Below are 26,426 nucleotides of genomic sequence, written 5' to 3' on the forward strand. Positions count from 1 at the left end.
GCAACCCGGTAACATAGGTAAATAAAGAGATCAAGATAAGCTGTGTGGTAGAGAGTGGCATCTCTGTGGCCCGTGGCGGCACTGTAGAAGGTGGGACCTGTGTGTCCACAGAATCCTTTGACACAAAGGGGCACGGTGGGAACTCCCAAGGAGGTTGAGTTCCCCGACCTTGGTTATTGACCGCTTTGCCGAAAACTTATACGTCTGCCTACAGTGCATCATCAATAAATTCATGTTACAAGTATCTAATGATTAAAAAAAATGCCACAGAGCTTCTTTAAGAAACATGTTTGTATGAATCCAGGAGCAATGGGATAAATCATTGGCATTAATCCAGATGCAGGAATAGTCACAAGTTGTAAGAAACAGAGGAATAACATTATTCATTGATGGTTTTCCTACATATGTGTAAATGACAGCCATATTGAAATTTGTTTGCAAGGATTTGTTTTGTTTGTGAACTGCAAAAACTCAAATAATCAAGGTTCTGAAAATAAAAATGTTACTTAAAGGTTGCATAACATTCTCACACTGGAAAGTATTTAACACTATGAACACTTTAAATAAAATAATGACAGTACCAGAGCAAATACAAGAAACAGGGGTTATTTAAAGCAAGATAAAAGTGCTATATTCAGTAACATTACAGCATATGTTTACCCCTGAACATCATTTCCCTCTTTATATATTGGTATAACGTACATAAAGTAACTTTACATGTACTTTGCTTTATATACTGTATCTTGTAGTGATCATGATTTCACAGCCTATTCTTACCTAGAGCCACATTCAGAATTGTGCTGGTTACTACTGGAACCTGTTGACAGCTTGTTGACAGACACACCCTCAGCTGCTTTGCTATACTCCTTTACTGCAATGCTAACTGCTGTACTAAATTCTAGTGGACTTAGTTGAGCAATATAGGATTGGATTGCTAAACAGTGCCTTGTCTATAGACTACACTTCCCAAAATACAGATTATCAAAATAAACTCTGCATATACTGTACTGAACAAACAGGAGATGCTGGAAGAGTTGAGCTCAGTAATATATAGAATTGTGAATTACACCTACGGATGAGAATGTTCTGTAAGACATGATGTAACGAAGATGGGTACAATGTGTTGCAAAGTTAATGTTATGTCGAAATTCAAAGATTCTTTTGTTCCTTGCGACCAACACAAAATTGTCTCTTGGTCATGTTTAACTTCTCAAGAAGATCTTTGTATTCTTTACTATAGTAAATGTTTCTACATAGTGAGGCCTCATGCACATGGCCATGATTACGGGCCCGCGATTGCAGGCACGGTCGGCCGCTGATAGCCGCAGTCCGCATTCTCGGCCCGTCCTCCCATACAAAGTATGGGAGCATGGTACATAAAACGCAAAATAGAGGACATGTCCTCTATCTTGCAGTACACTTCTACGGCACGGACACCTATCCATAGCGATGCGGAAAGATGTCCGCGGCCGATAGAAGAGGATGGGTTCGTAATTGCGGACCATATTATGGTCCGCAATTACGGAGATTTTTTTACGGTCGTGTACATGGGCTTAACAAAATAATAAGCCACAGGTACTATTTACTATTAGTTTTGCCCCTTCAATGTACCTCCTAACCATCTATGCAAACTAAAATATCTACAAAAGGTCAATCAGTGTGATTGGTGCAACTTTATAATTAGTTGTTATTAAAAATTATTTTTACTTTTTGAGATACAGTTGCTCTGTATTCTCTTTATATAGCAGCTGTATCGTTCGCTAAATCCTGTTCCCGTCAGGTCCGCGGGACTGACGGGTTCAGTGAGAGGATCCACCTGTTATTCAACACATCTAAATTCATAACTTAGATGTGATAGATTACAGGTGGATCCTGCGTGTCAGAGACATCCAGGACCTGTTGACACTGAACCGCTGAGGTCCGCAGGACTGACGGATTCAGGTCTTAGCGAACAACACAGCTGCTATATAAAGAGAATACAGAGCAACTGTATCTCAAAAAGTAAAAATAATTTTTAATAACAACTAATTATAAAGTTGCACCAATCACACTGATTGACCTTTTTATTTAAAAAAAATCCCTTTCAAAAGGTGTACATAGCCTTTAACCTCTTTACTGCCCTAAAGCACCATGGATTTAAAGGGTAACGATCATTTAATAAATTTTTTTAATAATGTATGGGGCATTTTCATTGTAAAACTGCTCCTGAACTGCTGCTTCTTCACTTCCCTAGATTATCGGGGATGGGATTAAGCAAATAGTATACTAAGATCCATCTAGTTAATTACTTGAATGTGAATTTAGAACAAGTCATTACACATTTGCATCACCTTCCCATATTCAAAATTTCTTAAGTGTCTGAGAGGATTATGGGCAAATAAGGGGTAATATATACAAATAGTTCAACTGTTAGGGCCTAGTTGCAATTGTCATGATAAAATCCTTAGATGTAAGAATTTTAACGTTCATTTTTTAGTGGCTGAAATATACAATTCTAAGATGATCGGATCTGACACTAAAAGTCTTCAAAATGATGGAATACCTCTAATTACGAGTCTTGTAGAGTAATTATAACATGCATTGTTAATGTGTCATCATATCTGCAGTCCTACATAACAAAAAGCAGAGTGTTGCCAGACACCTCGGTATTGTACATTAGAATCTCCTGAGACTTTTAAGTGTACAAGCTTACAATAAGTTCAGAATATACCCGGAACAATGACACAATTGTATGATCATTAGTGGAAAGCAACAGTAATACATCAATTTAAAAGCTCAATACCTTAGATTTTAAAGACATGTTTAATTATAAATGCCTCATTCTTCAAGACTAAGTCCTAAGTACTGTATGTCTCTTTGTTATTTATTTTATCTATACGTATAGATATTCTTCTTGGGTTTGGTTTTTTATTTTATTTTTGTTATCACTGTAGAAAAAAACTTCTCATTTCATGTCATAGTCAGATTAGCATGGGCTCAGCAGCTGGGAATAGGGTCAGAATGGCCCACCATATTACCAAGAGATCCTCCAGCCAGCCCAGGATCTGATACAATAATCAGCCCTTAATACAACAATGTCCAGCAAAAGACAACTCCATTAGGAGATGAACTTGGAGCCAATCACTTGCCACCAGGGGCTGTTTCTTATGGGCTAATTCATAAACAACTTATTAGACCTTATCGATTATATGTCCTCTGTCTGCAATGACACTAACAAAGTTTATGATGAAATGAAGGATGAATATGCAGTGTCTGTTCGGCATATGTACCGGGAAAGATGCCAGGGTATACGACAAACGTTTTCACATGCTCCTATTCACCCGACAGTGGCCAAAAGAGTGTCCCTTTGGCCTACGTTGGGCTGGTACACATAAAAATACCTTTTTTTTTTTTTTTTTTTAATTAACCTGAGAGCCTATAGGTCACGGATTCCACTATATGCCAGTGAAATACATTGGAGGTATACGTTGGCGAAATCCTCCTAATATAAACCTTCGATGTACATTGTAATCGTAGTGTGAACAGACCCTAAAAGTGGACACGGTGGAATAACCAACAAGCATAGTAACATAGGCAATACGGTTGAAAAAAGATACATTTCCATCAAGTTCAACTAGGATGGAAGAGGATGTTGATGAAGGGAAGGGTTAAATCTTAAAACGTTGTAAACATTTTTAAGTGCTTATCCGAAGTGGCGATCAGACTGAATTAACAATTAAATTGTAATGATATGATTGCTGCAATACCCAGAGAAAGAACCAACAGAACGGCACTATTTCACCTATGCCCCCTTTCCCACGAATTTGTCAGCTGACCCCAGGACTAAGGTGCCTCTAGCTGGTCCGCTGGTTAATTCTCTGGACAACAGCTAAGGGGTAGAAAAGAAGATTCAATGTAAGTAATTGGAAATACAATTGAACATTACCAAATGTAGTCTTTGACCTGATACCTGAAATTGTACTGTATGTCAAACAAACAAGAATTCTATAGATTTATATATCTCTTTTTTTTTTCTAAGAAATAATCTAAACCTTCTTGAAGCTGTTTCTGCTCAAAACCGTTCTTGTGGTAGGCTATTCCGCAGATTCACAGCTCTTACAGTAAAGAAGGCCGGTCATCTTTGGAGACTTATTTTCTCTCTGCTCCCTTCTCTTTGAGAGGATTTTACATCAAATAGTTTTTCACCATATTTTTGTATACAGGCCTTTTATATACTTATACTAATTTATTATGTCCCCCACTTTAGATGTCTCTTTTTAAGACTAAATAAATGTCATTCCTTTCATTTTTGCTCATAACTAAGATTCTCTTAATGCCCCTTATCAGTTTTGTTGCTCTTTTTTGTATATGTGATAAAAAGCGTTTTTTGTAGAGACCCCCAAAATTGCATATGGCACCGTATTACAGTGGTATTCTGGTCATTTGACTATGCTATCTGTCCATGTACATATAGTCAGCACATACACAGATGAAATGAACCAGGGATGATGTGGCTGGTGTTTACACTGAGTAACATTTTTCTATGTGGAGTAGATTTTTCTAAAACAATAAAAAAAACTAAAAAAACTTTTCTTCAAGATATCCTCCTCAACAGCGACAAGCCAATATTGCATTTCCATTATAAAGTTAGCTACTTGCATTTGCAAATCCAGAGCTGACATGGCATGATTGTTACAAACAACTAATTGAAAAACAGTTAAGAGACCGGCATCAAGTGGATATAAAAAGTGCTAATGGTGGGTAGGGAGGGGCAGGAGGCCTTATCTCATTTCAGGAATTTCTAAGTAACATTACACAGAAGAGATCTTCAGTCTTTACTTCAGACACCAGAAATTGACATTGTAATATCTGTATGGAACAGATATTAGCGGACAACCAAGCTTGAATAGATACTGGACACACATTGATCAACGATAAGGATCTACGGAACCAACAGAAGAGATGAAGTACATATGGACTTTACACAGTATATGGATCCTATATCTCATAAAAACCAGCACAGGTAGGTTCCTCTGATGACCTGTGTTTGTACAGGTGACTATATACATACCCGTATATAATATGTAGCCAACTAATTAACCTTTATTTAATATCTTACTTAATATCCATTTTTAATATCTTATTTAATGTTCTGAAGCCCAGGAAATAAATTCCACACCTAAACCGCCCCTCGTAAGACTTACAGATCATTTAATGAATGGTTACAACAAGGGGGTGAGACCCGTGCAAGACTGGAGGAAGGCAACAGATGTATATATAGATCTCATGATATATGCCATTCTGGGAGTGGTAAGTGTTATATTTTATTATCCTCCCTTTGCTTGTATTTATTATTCTTGCATGGTCCCCTTCTAGTTCAAATTCTTGGTAGCTCTCCATGGTATAGGATATCTTCGTTTGTGGGTTCATACATCTTCTTGGGAGGATCAATTTGCAAAGATGCAGCGCTGCAATAAGATAGAAAAAAAATTACAGGAAACATTATTATCATTCCTCATAGGAGAAAAGCCACAATAGCAAATCATGCAAACCCAATTTAAAGCTTAAAGACTAATTTGTTTTTAATCAAATGTTATGAAACAAATGCAGAAAAATAGAACATGATTATACAAATGCTGGAGCCAAGTATTTGCATAGCAAAATGCACTTTATTTTTTACATTCTTTATATACCGTGGGTGAGAGCACAGGGAGAAAAGAGGTTTCTAGAGACCCTCAAAACAGATTACTGATGGACAAGTAGAACAGCAAAAGCATTGTTACTGACACTGGTGCTCAGTAGGGTTTCTTGTGTCTATAAAATAGAATATTCAATAATGTATTGAATAAATGTATCCCTGCCAGCCACTAAGGGTCATTCATTTGTTGCTATAAAATAGAATAGATACAGTAGATAGATATAAGATAGATAGATAATAGATTAGACTGATAGAATAATGATAGATAGATAGATAGATAAATAGATAGATAGATAGATAGATAGATAGATAGATAGATAGATAGATAGATAGATAGATAGATAGGTAGGTAGGTAGGTAGATAGATAGATAGATAGATAGATAGATAGATAGATAGATAGATAGATAGATAGATAGATAGATAGATAGATAGATAGATAGATAAATAGATAGATAGATAGATAATAGATAGATATGAGATAGATAGATAGATAGATAGATAGATAGATAGATAGATAGATAGATAGATAGATAGATAGATAGATAGATAGATAGATAGATAGATAGTGTGAAGGATGATTTATTTGCTTATATTCTCTGTATGAAATTACATTGTGAATTATCAAGCAGGATGCCAAATTACTAAGATATGTATTATGTGAAAGTGATGTTAATGTTTAAATGATTTAGTTTCGTGCAGCAGCCATCTTGTCTGGAGTTCCCATCTTGGTTTTATTGTAGTGAATAGGAAAGTCATTGGTCCTTTAATACAAGTAATGTTGATTTCGTATGTTTTATCTTTGACCTTGGTTCCCATGCGAAGTTGCACAGGGAGGGAGATGGGAGGGTGGCAAGTATGCGTGAGGGAAGGTCTCCCCCATCTCCACGAGAATATTCTGTCCAAAAGAGAGATAAGACACCTGTAAACATAATGTGTGAAGAATTATAATGATGTATCTGGGATGTATTTTATTGTATGCTTTTTACTGAATAACAAATATTGTTACATTGTCTCTGATTGGTTTACCTCAAGCCTACACCCCTTCTGAATTTCAGTTTAACAGTTTGAGTCTGGTAATAAATCCTTCAGAGGAGTATTTTGAACATATCAGCGTGTCTGTGTGTTTTCTTCTCCTCTCTCGATATATATCGGTGAAATATCCTAATTAGGATACTGACTAATGGAGTCTGGCCTTGAGAGTCTGTTTGGACTCGTATAAATTTCAGTCTAATATATTTTGAGCGATGGATTTCCACGACAGTAATGGTGCCGATAAAACCCGGAAGATTGCACGTCTGATAAGCTGTCACTGGAGAGGTCTGGCTTTGCATCTGTGAATTACAAAAAACCGCGGTAGGTAAGGAGCTTATTCTTACACCATTCACACATGCATTGCGTAAGCCTTGGAATCTAGTTGTCAGACGTCACTTCTTTTCGGACGAGGCTCCTTAGTCAGTGGGTTGAAAGATGGATCCAAAAAGGTATGTTGAAGCTTTATGTGTGATGAAGGATTGCAGGTGTGTACGTGATCTTAAACTGTTGATATGAAAGACATGAGAGAATTTTTGCCAGCAATTACATTGTTAACCAGGAAAATTGTGAGAAGTGTAAGACCTCCGCCTTTGGAATGCAGTGACGTAGCGCATGGTGGAGAGAAGTCGTAACTCACATGTGAAGTATTTGAAATGCAAAGATTGTAGTCTGGACTGTGAGGAAAAAACAAAACTTCTGCTTGCTGCTTTGTTGTAGTGTCATTTATTATTTAGTTGTGTAAAATTGTTGAGGATTAATAGTTGTTCTGTTACCCGTTTGTCTGGGATTATAGTTGGGAGGTACTGACTGTTTGTAGGTGAGAGGACAGTTGGATAGTTGTGAGTAATATCCTGTAGTACCACAGGGGCTTCAATGGTTAAGTCCTGATAATGTAGAATCCAGTGCAAGGAGAAGCAATTGTGTCTATATTGAATTTGCACTCAATACCATTACCCAGTGCAACAGGGAAAACTTTGAATACTGTATTAGAAAATCATTTATATTTTCCTAACTCATTGCCAGGCAGTGATATTGTGTGTAAGGGTCCATAAACCAGTTGTATGCATTGCCAGACTGGCATAAGGTGGGAATCAGTACAGACTGATTTCTAGCACATGATTATCCGGCATATACACTTTGATGTAAAATAACGTCCAAGTAATTAAGTCTGTAGTAGTATAACATCAGACCGCTGGATTGAATACCGTTGTAATATAACATCCTGTATTCAATGAATGACCCTGAATGATCCCAGGTGCCACCTGTGTTGTAGTAGTAATTACAGTGAAGGACATTGGTATTGGCTCAGACCCAGAGCCCATAAAGAAATTATCACCAACAGAGATAACAGCCCCCTAGACTACAACCCACGCGGTTGAACGGCTGAGCGGGGAGGATAATATATATATGTTACCAAATATAATTTGCATGTGAAACCATTGCAAAGTGCTAGAGGAAAGAGTTTGGGATATATGCTACATCACGGGCTGTATGAACCGAAAGACACACCCCGGCAGCAAGTGTTCTGCATAAGTGAAGTGTTACCAACTCCTGCTTGAATCAATGGAGGTTCATGAATGTCGATTGTGTTGAAGAATTTGCTCTTGTAATTGTTGATTGGCAGCATTTTGTCTGTTCTTGATGTTCAATACAGTGAGGGATCAGAGGATCCTACTGCTAGAATGTCTGGAGGAACGACTTTTGATAACGTATTGGTAAGACAGTCTAGGAGATAGACTGGTCTGAGATATCTGTCGGCAAACGTGGCGTGGCCTGTTTGCCTGGAGGTGGGGGATTTACCGGAAATCACCCTACTGCTCTCCGACCATGGGGTCAGGAGGAAGTTGGACAAAGATGCTTTGGGGCACTGGTCCCGGCCAACATTAGAATGAGCAAAAGGAGCTGGGGCTTTAATTGTAAAGTATGTGAAGGCAAAATAACACACTGTAAAAAATTGTTGAAGAGGCTGGGAGCCGTAAGAAGGATGTTTGCATGTGATAAAGACAATGGTTTGTGGAAAGTTGAGAAAGGGAGTGGAGTGACCAGGACAAGGCATAAGTTAAAAGGACAAAGCAGGTGATTACAGGTGGTTACAAGTAAGATGATGTGAGAAATAACAATTTAAATACAGGTGTAAATTTTCATTGGAAGAGTGAAGAAAACGGAGCAGTCGGGTACATTGCAGTGACTAATGTGGGTCAGAACGGGGGGAGTGTAATGTGAACAGGTGTGATGTGACATCTGTGTGATGTGTGATACATATGTAATGTAATGAGCCATCTGTGTGATGTGTGATGTGTGCAATGTAACATGTGTGATGTGATGAGACATCTGTGTGATGTGTGTAATGTAACATGTCTGAAGTTTCAAACTAATGGCCACAATAAAAGCAGAACTATATTGTATGTTTCCTATTTTTAACAGCAGTAATGTCTAAAATTTTTAGTGTTTTGTGTATGGGGTTAAAATCAGTTCCACTTTTTTTTCATTTTTTATGTAATGTGTCTTATCTTCGCGCACGCGCAGTTGTCTGTAACTACACCAAGCGAGAAAAATATTACAGCCGGCTGGATCTGTTTGTAAAAAGATAAAAGCTACACTGCAGATTAATGTGTTATAATGTGATAAGATTTAACTGGTTGCCGACACAGGATGAGTATGTTCGTCCTGAGCAGTGAGCACTTCGCACATTAGGACGAGCATACTCGTCCTGTGTGACAGCCGTCCCTGCGCGCGTCTGTGCGCGCGATCGAGAGCTGGGCAACGGCTGTAATACACAGCCACGGCCCCACTCTGACAGCGGAGAGGAATGAAACATCTTCTCTCCGCTGTTAACCTTTTGAACGCCGCGATGACAGCTGATCGCGGCGTTCAAAGAGGGGACTGCACATTGATCGCGTCACAGAATATAACTGTGACGCGATCAAAGCCCACAACTCATATGGCCAGACAGCCCAGGGTTCAGTGAAGGACCCCAGGGCTGTCTGAACATATTTCCTGTTGTTAGGGCATACTGAGGTATGCCCTAACAACTGCCTGTGTACAATCAGTAACAGGCTAATGTACTGGCATATAGATCTATGCCAGTACATTACAGTTACAAAATAAAAATCTAAATGATAAATCCCTTTATGGGATTAAAAAAAAAAAGTTAAATGAATGTAAAAAAAAAATAATGGTAAATAAATAAATAAAAAGTAAATAAAATACACAGAAACACACATTTTTTATAATAAATAAACTTTTTAAAATATAAGTCCCAAAACATGAAATAATATAGACATATTTGGTATCGCCACGACCGTAACAACCTGTACAACAAATGTATAACATTATTTATGATGATCGGTGTATGGTGTAAAAAAAATAATATTAAAACTGCTGCGCAACTACTGTTTCTGCATTTTAAATCTAATTAAAAATTTATAGAAATTAAACGATAATGTATTTGTACCAAAAAATGGTACCTACATAAAGTACAACTCGTCCCGCAAAAAACAAAGTCTCATACAACTACGTCGTACAAAAAATAAAAGCGTTATGAGCGTCGGGATGCAAAGAGGGAAATGTATAAAAAATTGCTCTGTCCTCAAGGCCAAAATTGGCCGTGTCCTTAAGGGGTTAATGTTGGAATGTTTTGATGTTGATTCAAATGAATTAAAATACAGATATTGTGAGACACGGGGTCTTGAGAATGTATGTGCCCCCTCTGTTCCCTATTCTTATGTATAGTTTATTGGTTTGCAGTAATTAATATTACCAGATATATTATTTTCTGTGTTATTGAATAACTAATTACAATTGTTTTGTTTTTGTTTTCACACATGAGGCACGTGCTATGGGGCTGCCTAAATGTTATTTTTGAAAATGTGAGATGTTTTACAGGTAAATGGTTGCAGGTCATTTTAAAGATAAAATGTATTTTTGTCAGGAGAAAGTAATCTTTTTTGTTCCAGTCTGTTGTGTATTACAGGGGGTTAAACTAGATAGATAGATAGATAGATAGATAGATAGATAGATAGATAGATAGATAGATAGATAGATAGATAGATAGATAGATAGATAGATAGATAGATAGATAGATAGATTAGTGTTAAATAGCATACCATATTTTAATGCTAATGATTGTTCTAACTAATGTAACTTACATAAGGCTAACTGTACTAAGTTTGTGCCCTTTATCAGACATATACCAGGATACAGTTGGTATATTCTTTCTCTTGTTTGTTTGTTTATTTTCTTTAGATGTATCCAAAGATATACAGATGTGGCCGTCTTTATCTTGACACTTAACCCATTAAGTACACAGTGTCATGAAACTTTAACTTGACTATTTCAATGACTTTTCAATGGATTTTGCTGTGTGACATCACGCTGCAGCCAGTTATCAGTCAAGATGAACTTGGTTACATCTGTCAATACTGTGCAAATGTATGCATACGTTTGGGTGTATCTTCCATTTATTCTATTATAAAAAAATAAAAAAAAACTTAAACCTCAATGTACATGTTTTTTGTGTTTTGCTGTTCTTGCTTTTCTATACAGTAAAAAAAAGGCATCCTGACAGAAACCTGTTAGGCTGCGTTCACATCTGCGTCGGAACGGAGCCCTGACTGACACAAACGGAAATCATACGTTTCCATCACCACTGATTTTAATGGTGACTGATCCGGTGCAAATGGTTTCCGTTTGTCTCCGCTGTGCAAGGGTTCCGTCGTTTTGACGGACCCAATACCGTAGTTGACACAAAAGGGAAGGGGGACACAGCACAGGAGAGGAGCGGGACACAGCACAGGAAAGGAGCGGGACACAGCACAGGAGAGGAGGGGGACATAGCACAGGAAAGGAGCGGGACACAGCACAGGAGAGGAGGGGGCCAGGAGAGAAGGGGGACACAGGAGAGGAGGGAGACACAGCACAATAGAAGGGGACGGTTCTTCCTTCTCTTTTCCCTGTCCGTCTGCCAATCCGCTGTAAGGTTGTATTTATGCCTGTCTTTTCCACCTGTCCTTTGCTTGTGAATTTCCTCCTTTGGTTTCTGATCAAGCTTCTGACATTATCTGCACTTCTGATTCTGGACCTCGTGTACACTGACCTCGACTTGTCTCCCGTTTACTCTCTGCTTACCGATTTTGATTATCCGCTCCCGGACGGTTTTGACCGTTTGCTATTCCTGGTATCCGCTTGCCTTCTGTTTTGAACTTTCATTTACCCTCTGGCTGTCTGGTTTCCAGCTCAAGTTTGCCTGTATTGCACCTCTCGTCCCTGACTGCACTCTGCTGCTCAGAACCCAGGTTGTCTTAGCAAAGTCCATCCCACCATGAGGTCGGCTCTGGTGAACACCTCAGAGTAGCCTTAGACACTATCGATCATAGTGGTTGCGGATGTGGGGTTGCAGGTTAACGTGCACGCTCTCTTCTGGAAAACTCCAGCAGCCTTGAGGTAATCGCTAACAATACACAACCCTTTCACTACTTAGATGACGCAGTCAATAGCAACCATGGCATCTAAGCCATTAGCGATATGAGCTCTCTCTTTCCACCTTTTTCCACAAAAAAACCTTATACCTTGTATATGTTTTTTACAATGGGAGTCAATTAGGGGTGTACAGTAAGCAACTGTATGGCATCATATACAGTAGATGACCAAGCAGTAACTAGAAGTAGGTGGTCTGTATAGTTATTATGATGCATTATTTGTTTATGTGTAACCTCTTACACATGACAGGTTAAAAACAAGACCTTTATTACTACAAGCAATGTTTTATAGAAAATTTTGGAAAGAAAATAAAAATGATGACTGGTTGGGAGAAGGACTTGGTCCTATTGAAATATAATCATTACGGTCTGTAGCAGATGGACATGGCTGCAGACAAAATGGGACTGAGCTGCAATATGAAACATAGCCCATGGATGGAAGTGGCACTGTTTTTGAGTGTATCCAAAAGAAAGATCAGCAGCACATCACAGTCCCAGAGAGCATTCACACGGAGCATTTAAGCAAGAGAAAAACAATTTCAATTGGTGCAGGCAGTGTCGAGTCGTAGCCAATCCAACTCCAAAGCAGACACAAGAAGGTAGAAAAACCGCAGTACACACGTTATCCAGGTATCAAAAGAGAGGTGTCTTCATTTCACCATAAAAAGCGACGTTTCGACCCCAGTGAGGGTCTTTTTCAAGCCTTGAAAAAGATCCTCACTGGGGTCGAAACGTCGCTTTTTATGGTGAAATAAAGACACCTCTTTTTTTTATACCTGGATAACGTGTGTGCTGCGGTTTTTCTACCTTCTTGTGACTGTTTTTGAGTGGGGAGGGGGCAAGCAAACAACCTGTTTTAGAAATATATAAAAAGTTTGCAGATCTTGGACTGATACTTTCATTTTTCAAAAATATTATTCCAAAATAAAATGTTTCATTTACTTGCTTTTCCAAATCTTAATTCAACTGTCATATGTTTTCTTCAGAGATAAGGGGCATTCTCTTGGCAACCCTGCTTTGTGTAAAACTCCCACTTTCCTGTGGATATGTCATAAATGTCTCTGATGGGAAAACCCCTTTTAAAACATAATTTAGTGATATGTTAAATTTTATCTTTGCTCATAATTACTATAAACCTGCATTGTGTTCTCATGTCACCAGGATGAAAAAAAACAAGTATTAACAACATACATCTGGTATAATCAGGTAAACGCTCTAATCTTATATTCTTTGGACCCGGTCATTAAAAAATATATATTTTTAACATTTGTGAAAAAAATATTATGTATTAATAATATTTAATAACTCATTAGAATTAAAGGGGAATTAAAATTTCAGCAAATAAAAGTTATTCTTTTGATAGTGAAAAATTATGCAGTTTTGCAATCTTGCTGTCATGTAATAGGAAGCTTCACTATTACTTCCAATAGACTAAGATCATACATTGTGTAGCACATTGCTTGCCTAATGTATGTGGACAGGAAGTAATGTATTGTCAAACAGTAGTATAAAACTTATTACAATTAACGCTAAATGTAGAAACGTCCAAGTCCTTTATTGGGACTATAAAAAAAATATAAATAATTAAGGAACAATTCCTACATGCCAGAAAAGTCCCTTGGCAATATTCTGATCACAAAATGTCCCCCTGCTAGAGCCACCAGCAGTCAGCAGTAAGCTGTGGGAAACCTGGCAGTACAGCAAAAGTTGAGTTGTACAGGATTAGAAAAATGGCAAAAACCGGTCGTGTGTGGTATTGCAGCTCAGCACTATTAATTTCTAGCTGCAACACCAGATACAACTCATGGACAGACATGGTGCTGTTTCCGGTAAAAAGCCGCCATGTTTTTCTAATCCTGGAATACCACTTTAACTATTACACAGTGCCAATTCACATAATTGGGCTGCCTGTGGAATGCAGGATAGGATAGGTCCTCTAGATCGAGAGAGACACTCTTTGCAAACACTTTCCACTTTGGCCAAGAAAAGAGGATTTAAAACCAAAGACTCCCCTCTATTAACTTAGACTTTATACCCTTTATAGGGTAAATTAAATGGGATTTCCCTTTATTATTAATATGATCAGCTGGGAAGCTTTTGGTCATGCTAAGGCTGGGTTCACACCTGCATTCGGCATTCCATTGTTCTGCTCTGTCAGAGGAGCAGAACAACGCAAATACTGTAAGCGCTGGTTCCGTTGCACGACGGACACCACTGGCGGCCGTCAGAACCCACTGACTTTAATGGGTTCTGTTGGGTTTCCGTTGTGGTGTCCGCGGTTATAATGGAAACAATAGCAAATGTGAACGAGGCCTAAGCACATTCCAAGCCATAGGACATAGCCAGATTGCCTAATAAACTTTCAAACAAACAAACAAACAAACAAACAAAAAAAAAACAAAACATGTGACGTTGTACTGTGTGCTAACTATATACAGTTTATGCTCTATTCACATTAGTGTTTTTCACTTCAGTGGTTCTGTAATTTTTTTTAAAGCTATTTAAACCTTTGCTTTGAACACTATATTTTTTAAATAAAACAAAAAACAATGTATTATTGAGTATTAAGCAACTTTGTAATTGTTTTTTATTAAATAATTTGTAACTTTTTCAAATACAGCTTCTATGTATCCTGGATATAAAGAAGCTGTATCTTGCGCTAAAACTCGAATCCGTTGGATCAGCGAGGCTAACAGCTTCGGTGACAGCGGGTTCCATGTGCCTCTGACACGCAGGATCCACCTGTTATCAATGACATCTAAATTCATAACTTAGATGTGATGGATAACAGCTGTAACCTGCGTGTTAGAGACATGAAGAACCCGCTGTCACCGAATCTGTCAGTCCCGCTGACCTGACAGATTTGGGTTTTAAAGCAAGATACAGCTTCTTTATATTCAGGATACATAGAAGCTGTATTTGAAGAAGTAAAACAATTTTTTAATAAAAACCACTCACAAAGTTGCTTAAACACCAGAATACATTGTTTTATTAATAAAAAAATAAAATAAAAAAGTCCTCAAAGGTTTACATGGCTTTTAAGTCTACAGCACTATTGTTGCTGTCAAGAATACTGATAGACACCATTATATGGAAACCTGATAGACACTATTATAAGTCAGTTGAATCTATCAGGATTCTTTGGGATCAGTTTACAAATGGAAGCCATAATGTTAGTGGGAACAAAGTCTACGTGACATGCCGGCGTAGACTGTGGGGGCTAAGTTAACTGGGAAGGGGTGGTGGTGATACTGCCCATCATCACTTATAGACGATAGACTGCTGGTAAAACGGAGGTTGGGAAGCAGGACTGTCTTCAGGATGTAAATACAGCACAATACCATATCCAAAAACCCGTTGTTTTTTTTTGTACTAGTAAAGGTTTTCATGAGATTCAATATGAATAGGATAAGAATATGGGTTGTTACAGTGAAACAAAGTTTAGAACAGTACTTATAATACAGATTTAATAATATCTTTCTATTTCCTCTTTATGCTCTGCAGTCCTGGATTGATGAGTTTCTTACTTGGGATCCATTGAAATTCGATAATATATCAAAAATTTCTATTCCTACTCATTGGGTATGGGTACCGGATATTATGGTAATTGAATTGTAAGTATACATAATCAGTTATAACTATTCCATAGGCTAACTGAATTATTTAATATTATATCCCGCTTTCAATTTCCAATTATATTCAGCATCCCTGTTAACCAGGAAACAACTCACCTCATGTGCAGTATCTTTGTGGAGCCTTGCTTTATGGTACGTTGTGATCACTGTCTGCCATGTTACACATACAGTGGAGATGCAGCACAGTCTCGGTCACTCTGTCTACAAGCTTTTAGGCCTCATGCACACTTCCGTCGGCCGTTGTATGGCCGTTAATAATGGTCCCGCCACACACGGGCTGCACACGGATGGCTTCCGTGCGCAGCCCGTTGTTTCACGGACCAAATTCAATGCAAAGGCCGAGACTGTTCCGTCAAAAACAGGCAGGAGTAGGACCTGCACTACTTTTGACGGAACGGCCGCACGGTTCCGTTAAAACAACGGAAGTGTGCATGGCCCGATTGAAATGAATGGGTTCAGGGTGCTATCCGTGACAACAATGGATAGCACCCTGAAGGAAAAAACTGAAGTGGGCATGGGACCTTAAACTCACATTACACTTGCTACCCATTCGTCCTCCCCTCACCCCTCTCACACTGCAGAGAGAGAGAAGGATAGCTTTTCCTGCTTAAATCAGTGCATGAGCCTCTGTAATGACAGAACTTTCAGATTTCCTTTACAGTCACACAGACAGAGTGTCATTCCCTGTTTGGGTAAGATGTTCCAGTTTTTTTAAGAGGAAAAAATTGCTGAAGTAATTCAAGTTTCTTCCTACTTCGCCCAATATTGAAATTGATGGAGTGTGCAACCTGCAAGTGAAAAAAAAAAGCTAATAAACAGCATAAGCACTACATTTTTAGTTTCTAGATTATAAACTTGAATTTATGCTCTGAGATACATATCCTTAGAAGTTGATCACTGGAGGTACACTTCAATACAGTGCTAAAAAACCCACCCCCATTAAATAAATGTAAATTAAACGAAGAAATATAGCCAATGCATGTGTCTGGTAAGGCCAGAAAGGATATATGAATACATAACATTGAAATCCTCACTTTATACCGACATGACATGCAAAGAATGGCTTAAGGCAGTGAGCAATATGGAGAGATTAGAAAAATATAAAACTTTCTATAGAAATGATTGGGAACAATTCATAGCTCAATGGTCAGCTTGGCTACTAGAGTAAAATCTCTGTTCAGCCTTGGCATGAATTTCATATATTTTTTTTTTTTATTTTCCCGTTTCTTCTTTTATTATGTCTTTTTATGATTAACCAACTGTAATAAACTTAAAAAAAAAAAAAAAACGATATCTGAAAACTCTGGTGTGCATAGGGTAAAATCTACTGATAGTTGTTACTGATCTGTCCCTATTATGCAAGGGCTACTTTTTGTAGTACTACTGATTGATTTTAACTCTTAAAATGTAACTAAACGTTCAACAAACTTCTGACATGTCATAGTGACATGTCAGAAGTTTTGATTGGTGGGGGTCCGAACACGGAGACCCCCACCGATCACTAAAACGAAGCAGCAGATGCACTCGTGTGTGCGCTGAGCCGCTTCGTTTTCTGTTCGGCTCTTTCCGGAAATCAATATATTGGAGAGATTGGGCTCAATAGAAAGTCTATGAGCCCATACTCCGATACATCGGCCTTCCGAAAAAAGCTGAGCAGAAACAAAGCGGCTCAGCGCTCACACGAGCACTTCTGCCGCTTCGTTTTAGCGATTGGTGGGAATCTCAATGCTCGGACCCCCCCAATCATAACTTCTGACATGTCACTATGACATGTCAGAAGTTTGTTGAACGTTTAGTTACACTTTAAGCTACAGCGGCAGCCCACATGAATACATTGAGTTGCAGCTAATATTATGGACTGCAGCTGTCACTCAATGGTTAACAACAATCAGCGGTATTACAAAAAGTCTAGGTGTAGCTCCGGCCTTACACCCTAACATTCCTCAAAGCTACCACCGAAACCAGGATCCTGTCCGTATCTGCCTTAACTATGCAATACTGCATAAATGGCTCACCTCATTTTGGTGAGTTAGTGTCCTTCAGACAGGTTGTTCTTTATTTCTCCAAATACCCTACATAGGCTTTTGTAATATCTCAAAATATTTATACTCTAGATTCACATAGAGTTCATAGGTGACAGTGCCTAATACTTGACTTGATCTAAACCTCTATACAGATTACTACTTTTTTTAGAGCCGGATCTGGTAAACACTGCAGGCACCAAGTGATTCTGAAAAGTAAGATACATACTTCTGATGAAACCCAATTTCCAGACTTGTAATAAGACAGATAATATCAGATGTCTTATATATGTTGTGTCCCTGATAGAATTAATTTGGTCTTCATAGTGAAACAACGGCTAACTTTTGTTTGATTTCTAGAGTGGAAACTGGAGAATATATAGAAGAGTCTTATGTCTACCTTGATTATACTGGTAGAATCTATAACAACAAGCCTTTTCAAATAAAATCTTCCTGCAAATTCAACATCTATTATTTTCCATTTGATCATCAGAACTGCACCCTAACGTTCACTAGCTGGACTCACACAAGTAGGTTATATCTTATTTCTACTAAAATATGTGCTAAGGTATAATCAATAATCGGTTGGCTATGTTCAATGCAGGTGTTGTAGTACAAAGGCATACTGTGAGTGGTCCATACCATTTTACTCAGGGGGGGGTATTAGAGTTTACATAAATTAAAATATTCCCTAAAAAGAAAGTATATGCTTCCACAGAATATCATTTTTTTTCTACTTTTTCATTTTTAGCACAAGATATTAATGTATCTTTTTGGAGACAAGACAACGAAACCAAGAGTTTCACAAGTAAATATGCGAATGATGGTGAATGGAATATTGTCAGTGTCGTTCCCAGCGCCAGGGTGCTGGACTATGAGAATTATAGCTTTGGAGAGATGTTGTTCTTTGTAAGTTAAAGTTTTGTTTTATATTTGTGAACTATTATCAGGCAGTTTTATTTTTGTTAGTTATTTTGTTTAGTTTTGCCCTACACAGGCTGATGACTCGGCCTGCGCCGGTGAGAGTACCGTATTTTTCTAACTATAAGACGCACCCAGGTTTTAGACAACAGAAAATAGGAAAACATTTCATATTTGACTACTTTTACAAAGCAAAATCATTTGTTAAAAAAAAGAATTTGTTCTGTTTCCCCACATCGCAAATTATTTTTTTTTACACATTTTATTAGTTCCCCTAGGGGACTTGTACCAGCGATGATTAGATCGCTGGTACAATACACTGCAATACATGGATGAGTTACGGAAACAGCGTAACTCGCTGAGCTATGCTGTTTCCGTAACTCCCATAGTAGTGAATGGCAGTTACAGAAGCAGCGTAGCATGCCACACTGTTTCCATAACTACTATTCAGTTCTATGGGAGTTACGGAAACAGCATAGCTGAGTAAGCACTCGGTTGTTTCCGTAACTCCTGACCGCCTAACCAGGGAGTGGCCGGGAGACAGCGGAGCTAGTAAGCTAGAACAGGGCTTAGGGGCCCCTTTCTAGAGATAGGTGGGACCCGTATCTATCTGCCATTTATTGGAAGACCCCTATAAATGTCGCGGTTGCTATTGGCCGCGGCATTTAACTAGTTAAACGGCCAGGAACCGCACCATCACTGTTCCTGGCCATTAGAGCAGCATGTCAGCTTGTCAGCTGTAAAACACAGTGGACACCTGCAGTGTATGGAGCAGGCTCAGCACGTGAGCCCGCTCCAAACATCATCCCCTCCCCGCTCTATGTTATGCCGGCACATCATGGGTTGGGAAGGGGTTAAGTAAGAAGCGGTCAGGGGGCCAGGCGCTGCCGGGTCCTTTGACTGCCGACTATAAGATGCAAGGAATTTTTAGCAAGATTTATTCTTGCTAAAAACTGCGACTTATAGTCCGAAAGATACGGTAATCCGGTTTTATTTTTACCCTCAAATCCATTATAAGTCCAGACCTACTAGGTTCTGTTCCAGAACCCACCCTACAACCAAGTTAACCCATCATCTTCTGTGGTACACCAGACCACGCATTTTTGGATGTTGTGCTCCGAGCGTAAAAAAACTAACAGGTCAGCGTAATTGACCACCCATTTTTCTTCATATTTATTTTTCTATCTGGTTCATGCACTATGTGCGCTGTGTCTATTTTTTTTCGTATCTTGTTTTAGCTCCTACAGATATTGGTATTGGTAAAAAAAATTCTAACTAAATAACAGGATAACTTTTACAGGATATCTATTATACATACTAATGGGTATTACAGCACCTGCTCAATGGTGCCTCAATCTCCTGTTTAAAGGCTTCTAAAAGAAGCACACACTGTATGTAATTGATGAATGTTTCTAAATTATGGTGCGATGAATGGGGTCAACTGGTGCCTGTCCTCCAATTAAGCTGAGAGGGACCCCTCTCTTCATACAACACACACTCAGTTCAGGTGTTTCAAGCATGATTTCAAGTCATCATTCAGGAGGTGCTGTATCTCCTATTGACATGTTTTACTTTCATAGTGGGTAATTTATTAACATTTCTACAACGTTTTCTGGCGTAGAAAAGTCGCAAAAGGGCCCAAAAGTCGCAATTTGCTGTGCAAATTGCAACTTTTGGGCTGTTTGTGCCACCCACGGCGCTTTTGTGGAAAGGGCATGGCTTCGGGGAAAGGGAAGTATCCACCAAGGCCTGACAAATTTATTATCAATTATAGTGGATGTCTACACAAGCACCTAGCTGGCGTAGATTTTACTCTATGGAACATAGCAAGGTAGAAGCTCATGCTCGGCTCCTACACCCCCCCCCCCCCCCACGATAAGACTGCCTCTGCTCCCCCATTAGACATTTAAAATGTAAAAAAACTAATAATAAAAAAACAAATATGCTCACCTCAATGCTTCTTTCCGGCTCCCTCATCATTACTATGTGGCTCATACAACATAATGATGTCGGGCAGTGCCAGGACATTGTATGCGATGCATCACTGATAACGTTTAAGTGCTGAACTGCAAATAAGGCCCTAACACTGCTCGGCGTCAGGACCTTGTTTGTGTGGCACTGGAGCGAAGAGGGATCCGAAGGGGAGAAGAGGAGCGGAGCAATGAAGGGAGTATGCTTTTGTCTTTTAGATGTACGATGGGGGGAATGGATGGCACACGGCTGCGGTCTATGCACCACCAGTGTTCCGCACGATCCAGCTGAAACATGCAACACATTTATTAAGAGGCTTTCGCCTCTTAAAAAATATGTCGTCGTTTAATCCAACTTTGAAACACCAGTCTTAATTGCCCCATAGTATTTTATACGTAATTTCAGTTAAAGGGGTCTGGCAACATGACATCCGCTTTAAGATTGTGATTAATCTTGAAATCAGAATATTGGAGGCACACTGTGCTTTGGTAGTCTGAGACACTCTTCTCTCCTATCCGATTGGCTAGCCATCTTGAATGAAAGAAAAGAGAGCACAGGAATTGGCAGATCAGCAGCACAACAAGCGAAAAGGTGGGCACCAGGTAAATTAACTATGCATTCCTCAGCAAAATTTTTAGGTAAAAGCAGGTTATTTTAATCATGTTTCCATTCTTGATGTGTTCATTTTAGGGTGTAATTTCTGCAAGATTAAATGAATATATTAATTTTAGCATCTTTATTTTTACATTTTTCCCTGTTCATTATCAGATAATATTAAGACGAAAACCTTTGTTTCATACTGTGAATCTGATTCTGCCGAGTCTGTTGCTAATGATCATGAATATTGCTGGATTTTACCTGCCTCCAGAAAGTGGCGAGAGAATATCTTTTAAGATCACCCTCCTCCTTGGATATTCCGTCTTCCTCCTCATTGTATCAGACAGCTCTCCTCCTATTGGAACACCACTAATAGGTAACAACTGATTTTTAGAATAATTTACTGCACCCGAATTCTATGAGAACCATTTTCCTGGGATATGATAAAAGTAATCATTTATTGCAAACAGAATAGATGAAAACATAAATAATAATATGTTTTGTGTAGATTTATTGGTGATCATTTGTATTGGATTATGTGAATTTATCACCAAAAGTCAAAATAAATAACTATGTAACTCCTGTGGGCAGAGTACTTTGTAATAGTATGGCATAGGCTGCAGACACAGCATGTGTAATATTAAAGAAAGAACTTGCTGACCCTCCACGCAGCTAATCCTAAACGCAGTCATATCACCTGTGGAGCTCTTTCCTATAGAAATATCTACGAAGGAACAAACGGAACAATACATGTTGTGTGCATAGCCCAGGCTAGCTGCTTTTACGGTCTCAAAAACTTTTTGAGAAAATTAGACCTACCGGAAACCTCAGCAGGATTATACAACTCAATAACATCATCAAGATAAAAATATTCCACCGCACCAGAATAGCAGAATAGATTAGCAGAAAATTATAAGAGTGGATGAGAATAGATTAGCAGAAATAGAATAGAATATGGTGGAATGTTTTACTTAAAATATTATTAAATGAAATCGCCTATAGTTATTATTCTCCAGTGGTGCCTAAACTTTTTGTGTTCCTTTTCTGTAGGTTCATACTTTGTTATGTGTATGGTGCTGCTTGTCATCAGTGTGATAGAGTGCATTTTCATAGTTCGAATAGTTCATCAACAGAATTTTCATCGAGCAGTTCCTAAATGGGTAAAGACATTGGTCCTGGAGAAGATGACTACTTTGCTCTGCATTAAGGACAAGTATCGTATTGCTACATCATGCAATGATGCATCAGATGTCTCAGAGCAAAAAGAGAGCAGTATCACTGGTAAGTAATGTCCCTATATTAAGAAATGTGATCATTACAATTCATAGCACACGTATCATACAAACACAAATCACAAGAACTCTCTAGGCGGCTGTAGGTCTATATTAAATGTAGTGCATCCAGAAATTGTGTGTCACAGTCTAACCTGTGTTTCTGGATAATTAAATCCCTCTGTGTGCCTAAAATGAACATTTTCTCTCCTTATGACTGCTGAGTGGTTTGGCTTTTCCTGGTGCTCAGGATTCATCTGTCTCCCAACCTTCTGCTCCCTCTTCCCTCTCGCAGCATGCCGTCTCACAGACACAGAGAGAGAGTGAGAAACTCCAGCTGCATCCCCCTCTTTCCTCTCCTTCATGTAAACTATTAAATATAATGCTCTAGATCCGGGGTGCACAAATTGCGGTCTGAGACCCCATTTGGCACACGATGCCATTCTGTGCATCCCCCAACCATCAGGACACAAACATGATTGTCTATGTCCTGATAGTTCAGAGAGACAAAGATGTCTATTGACAACCACATCTTACTGATGGCACAATTAATGGAGACACTGTGTGTCTGGCTAATTTGTGGGGGGACGGGACAACTATAAGGCTCTCTGAGTTCTATTTTATAATAGAGCAATGCAGGTAAAACTGTTACTTTGTTTTGTGCAGACATGACCGTCGGCTTTACCCAGATTGCTTCTTTAAAGGGGTATTCCTGTCTGAGACATGTATGGCATATCCACAAGATATATCATAAATGTCTGATAGGTTCAGCACTCCAGAGAGGAATAGACGAGGTGTTGAGGTGCCTGTAAATGCGTGCATCTTTCTCCTTTGTAGTTTATGGGATTTATGACATGCGCAGCATGCCTGTGTGGCCAACTCGTTTTCTCTTATCTAGAGTGCATACTCCCGATACATGGGAGTCCAAGAAGTGGGACCCCCTCATATACTGTCCATATGTCTTAAATGCGTCATATCGAAGTACCCCTTTAAGTTATATTGCGGCATTGGAAATTATATATCCAACAATGTGGCCCTCAGACCAGAACAAATTGTGTTCCCCTGCCCTAGATGAATAGATTGAGGAGATTTCTGAACATTTGATGCAGGCAGGGAAAGAGGAGCTACAAGCGGCAGGAAGGTGAGGGAGATGGCGTTTCCCCTAATAAAATATTTTTTAAAGCTTAAATTCTTAGCATATACTACTGATATTTATAAAAAATATTATATTAGCATTTTTAAATTCATACATCACAATGTTACTCAACTATGTCATTTTTTGCCTATTCATTCTTGAGACAATTAGGACATAGATTTAAGAATGGGAAATAATGTTTTTAAAGCCATTTAGAAATGTCATCAGCACCTACATCTTTTTTGGATCCCTCATTATCCTGCAAGCGTAGAATAGTAAGTAAGTAATTGCCAATGACATAAATCAACATTAACCGCATGTGGACAGCAGCTCATTGCCATAAGAATCAAACAATTTATCTTCTTAATAAACAAATATTTGATGTTGAAGCATTTAAGATAGTAGAGCTGAATTATGGTTCTCCTAAAAGAATAGGAATAAAAGGTTGCAAAACCGGTAACTCAATACATTTCATAAATATTATTTGCTATGTCACAGTTTTCCATAGTTTACGATTGATAATTATGAGGATGATGAGTCGTGTCTATTAGGACTGACGGGTACACAAGTCTGATTTCTTGCTATGTAGTTTACCTCTTGATACAGTACCTAGTGTGCTGACTGTGGTTTTCCATAGTACTATTGGTAAACCTCCAGCAATATATATAACACTGTGCTTGGTAACTTTAGTCCTTCGTGACATTTATAAGGTCAACATTCACTGCAGCATGAAATGACCACGTGTGTAGTCAATCAGGATATGTCTCTAAAATGACACGGTAAAAGTTACATGTCAAATGTCATACAAGAAAATAGGCTTGAGAAAGACCCACACCTGGGTCGAAACGTCGCTATATATTATGGTGAAATAAAAAGATACCTTTTTAATACTTTGATAACTACGTGTGCTGCGGTCTCTCTATTTTCTTGTATCCATTTTGGAATTGGACTGGCTACGACTCGACACTGCTTGCACCGGTTGAAATTTTCTCCTGATATAACGTTCCTTATGAGTGTTTCCTGGGACTGTGATGTGCTTCTGATCTCTTTTTCATGTCAATTATTAGATTAATTGAAAACCACCAGAATTCAGGAATCGATCTGTCCTTGGCTGTGACTATATTATTAGACCTAAAAAGATTGGCACATTGTTGTTTCTTGACCTTGAACAATATCCCTTCACTTAGTAGTAGAATCTATGATTGAGCTAATAGTAGTAGTTATTATATAGACAAAATGCATCAAAGGTCCACGTAGGAAGTATTAACCAGTGGATTTAGATATATAATAACGAATAACCGTTTTTCTTTGTACAGAGAAACGGACAAGCTACAATGACGAAAATATAAAGTATTGTGACAGGCAGTTTTCAATGATACAGGACTCTGAAGTGCTGCTGAGAATCCTAAAAGAAATGGTATCAATCCAAGAGAGCCTGAAGAAGAACATTGCTCATCCCGTCCCCAGCGAGTGGCTTCATGTTGGCTACATCATTGACACATTCCTTTTCCGAATATTTATTATAGTTGTAATTGTGTACGTGGTTTCAGTGGCAGCTATATGGGCTCAATGGCCCGAGGCTTAAAGTTCACTAGACCAATTCCCGAGTGTAAACAATACCCTATTATATTTAATGCAAGGAGCAAGTATATGTGTGGATCCAATATTAACCAAGATACAATGTGCAAATGTATGTAATGTATTAAATAAGGACATCGATATGGTATTTTGTTTCAGCATAACAACATTTAAATTTTTATTTTCCTTCTGTTCATAAACTGCTCTGTAGTGTTATCAAAATACAAATATAACCGTTTTGAAAATAAAATAAGAAGCATGTTGCACAAAATATTCATTCTTAGCATTGGTTTTTATTAGGAATCCAATACAATCTTAAGTTGTGTTTTTTTAAAATATCCAAGAATGATAGTGGAGGAAAGACTCAAACAATAATAGAATGGCACAGGATTCTTTTTAGTAATAACCAAAAGGAACATAAAACCGCCACGGATATTAAAAATAATGATTTGTCTTGTGTGCTGTGTACGACAGGGGCAATTTTAAGATATAGTATTAGTATATAGTATTCTTTATGAGAATTTTCTTGCTGTGTCCTGCTAGTGCCACATCACAATGCAGTACCTTGATAGTAACTAGCTGTTGACTATGCTGAGGCAATGTTTCTAGGAGAGAAGACCTCAGTAATGTGGCATCCATCAGAGCATGCCACCATTTTCATCATATGGAGGCATACTGAGGTTTTTTTCTATTACATTCGTACAGAATCCAATAGAAAAAAACCTTTGTATGTCTCCAAATGAAATTGGAGGCATAATGAGGTACAATATGGGCCCATAGTATATAACAGGATGTAGCCTGCATGAAACTGTGGGGCTGAGCCCTCATACTCACATCTTTTATGTAATGGTGGAATTCTCTCTCAGCTGTTTTCGGCAGTTCAGTTGAACTGACGGTTTGGCTAAGAGTAGGTTCTGTGTTGAACAACTTAGATACGATCGATATTAGGTGAATTCTGTGTGTCAGAGATGAACTAAAGGAATCGGCTTAGAGAGAACCATACAGCTTCTATGTATACAAGATATATAGTAGCTGTATAGAAGAAAAAAAAACTTTAAAAAAAAAATAAAACTAAATTTAAAAAGTGCACAAAGCACAAAACAAATGGAT

The 26,426-nt window shown here is 38.4% G+C and overlaps 1 protein-coding gene across 1 annotated transcript; it reads left to right on the top strand.

Moving 5' to 3' along the window:
* Window positions 1-5,178: 5,178 nt before the first annotated feature.
* On the top strand, window positions 5,179-25,323 carry LOC142662593 (5-hydroxytryptamine receptor 3A-like). The gene is made up of 8 exons (XM_075840805.1): window positions 5,179-5,289; window positions 13,349-13,393; window positions 15,692-15,801; window positions 18,204-18,373; window positions 18,595-18,752; window positions 21,504-21,708; window positions 22,383-22,613; window positions 25,055-25,323. Exons 1-8 carry the CDS (start codon window positions 5,194-5,196, stop codon window positions 25,321-25,323), a joined length of 1,284 nt encoding a protein of 427 aa, XP_075696920.1. The 5' UTR covers window positions 5,179-5,193.
* Window positions 25,324-26,426: the final 1,103 nt, after the last annotated feature.

The sequence above is a fragment of the Rhinoderma darwinii genome, chromosome 10 (assembly GCF_050947455.1).
Source record: "Rhinoderma darwinii isolate aRhiDar2 chromosome 10, aRhiDar2.hap1, whole genome shotgun sequence".
Lineage (NCBI taxonomy): Eukaryota > Metazoa > Chordata > Amphibia > Anura > Rhinodermatidae > Rhinoderma > Rhinoderma darwinii.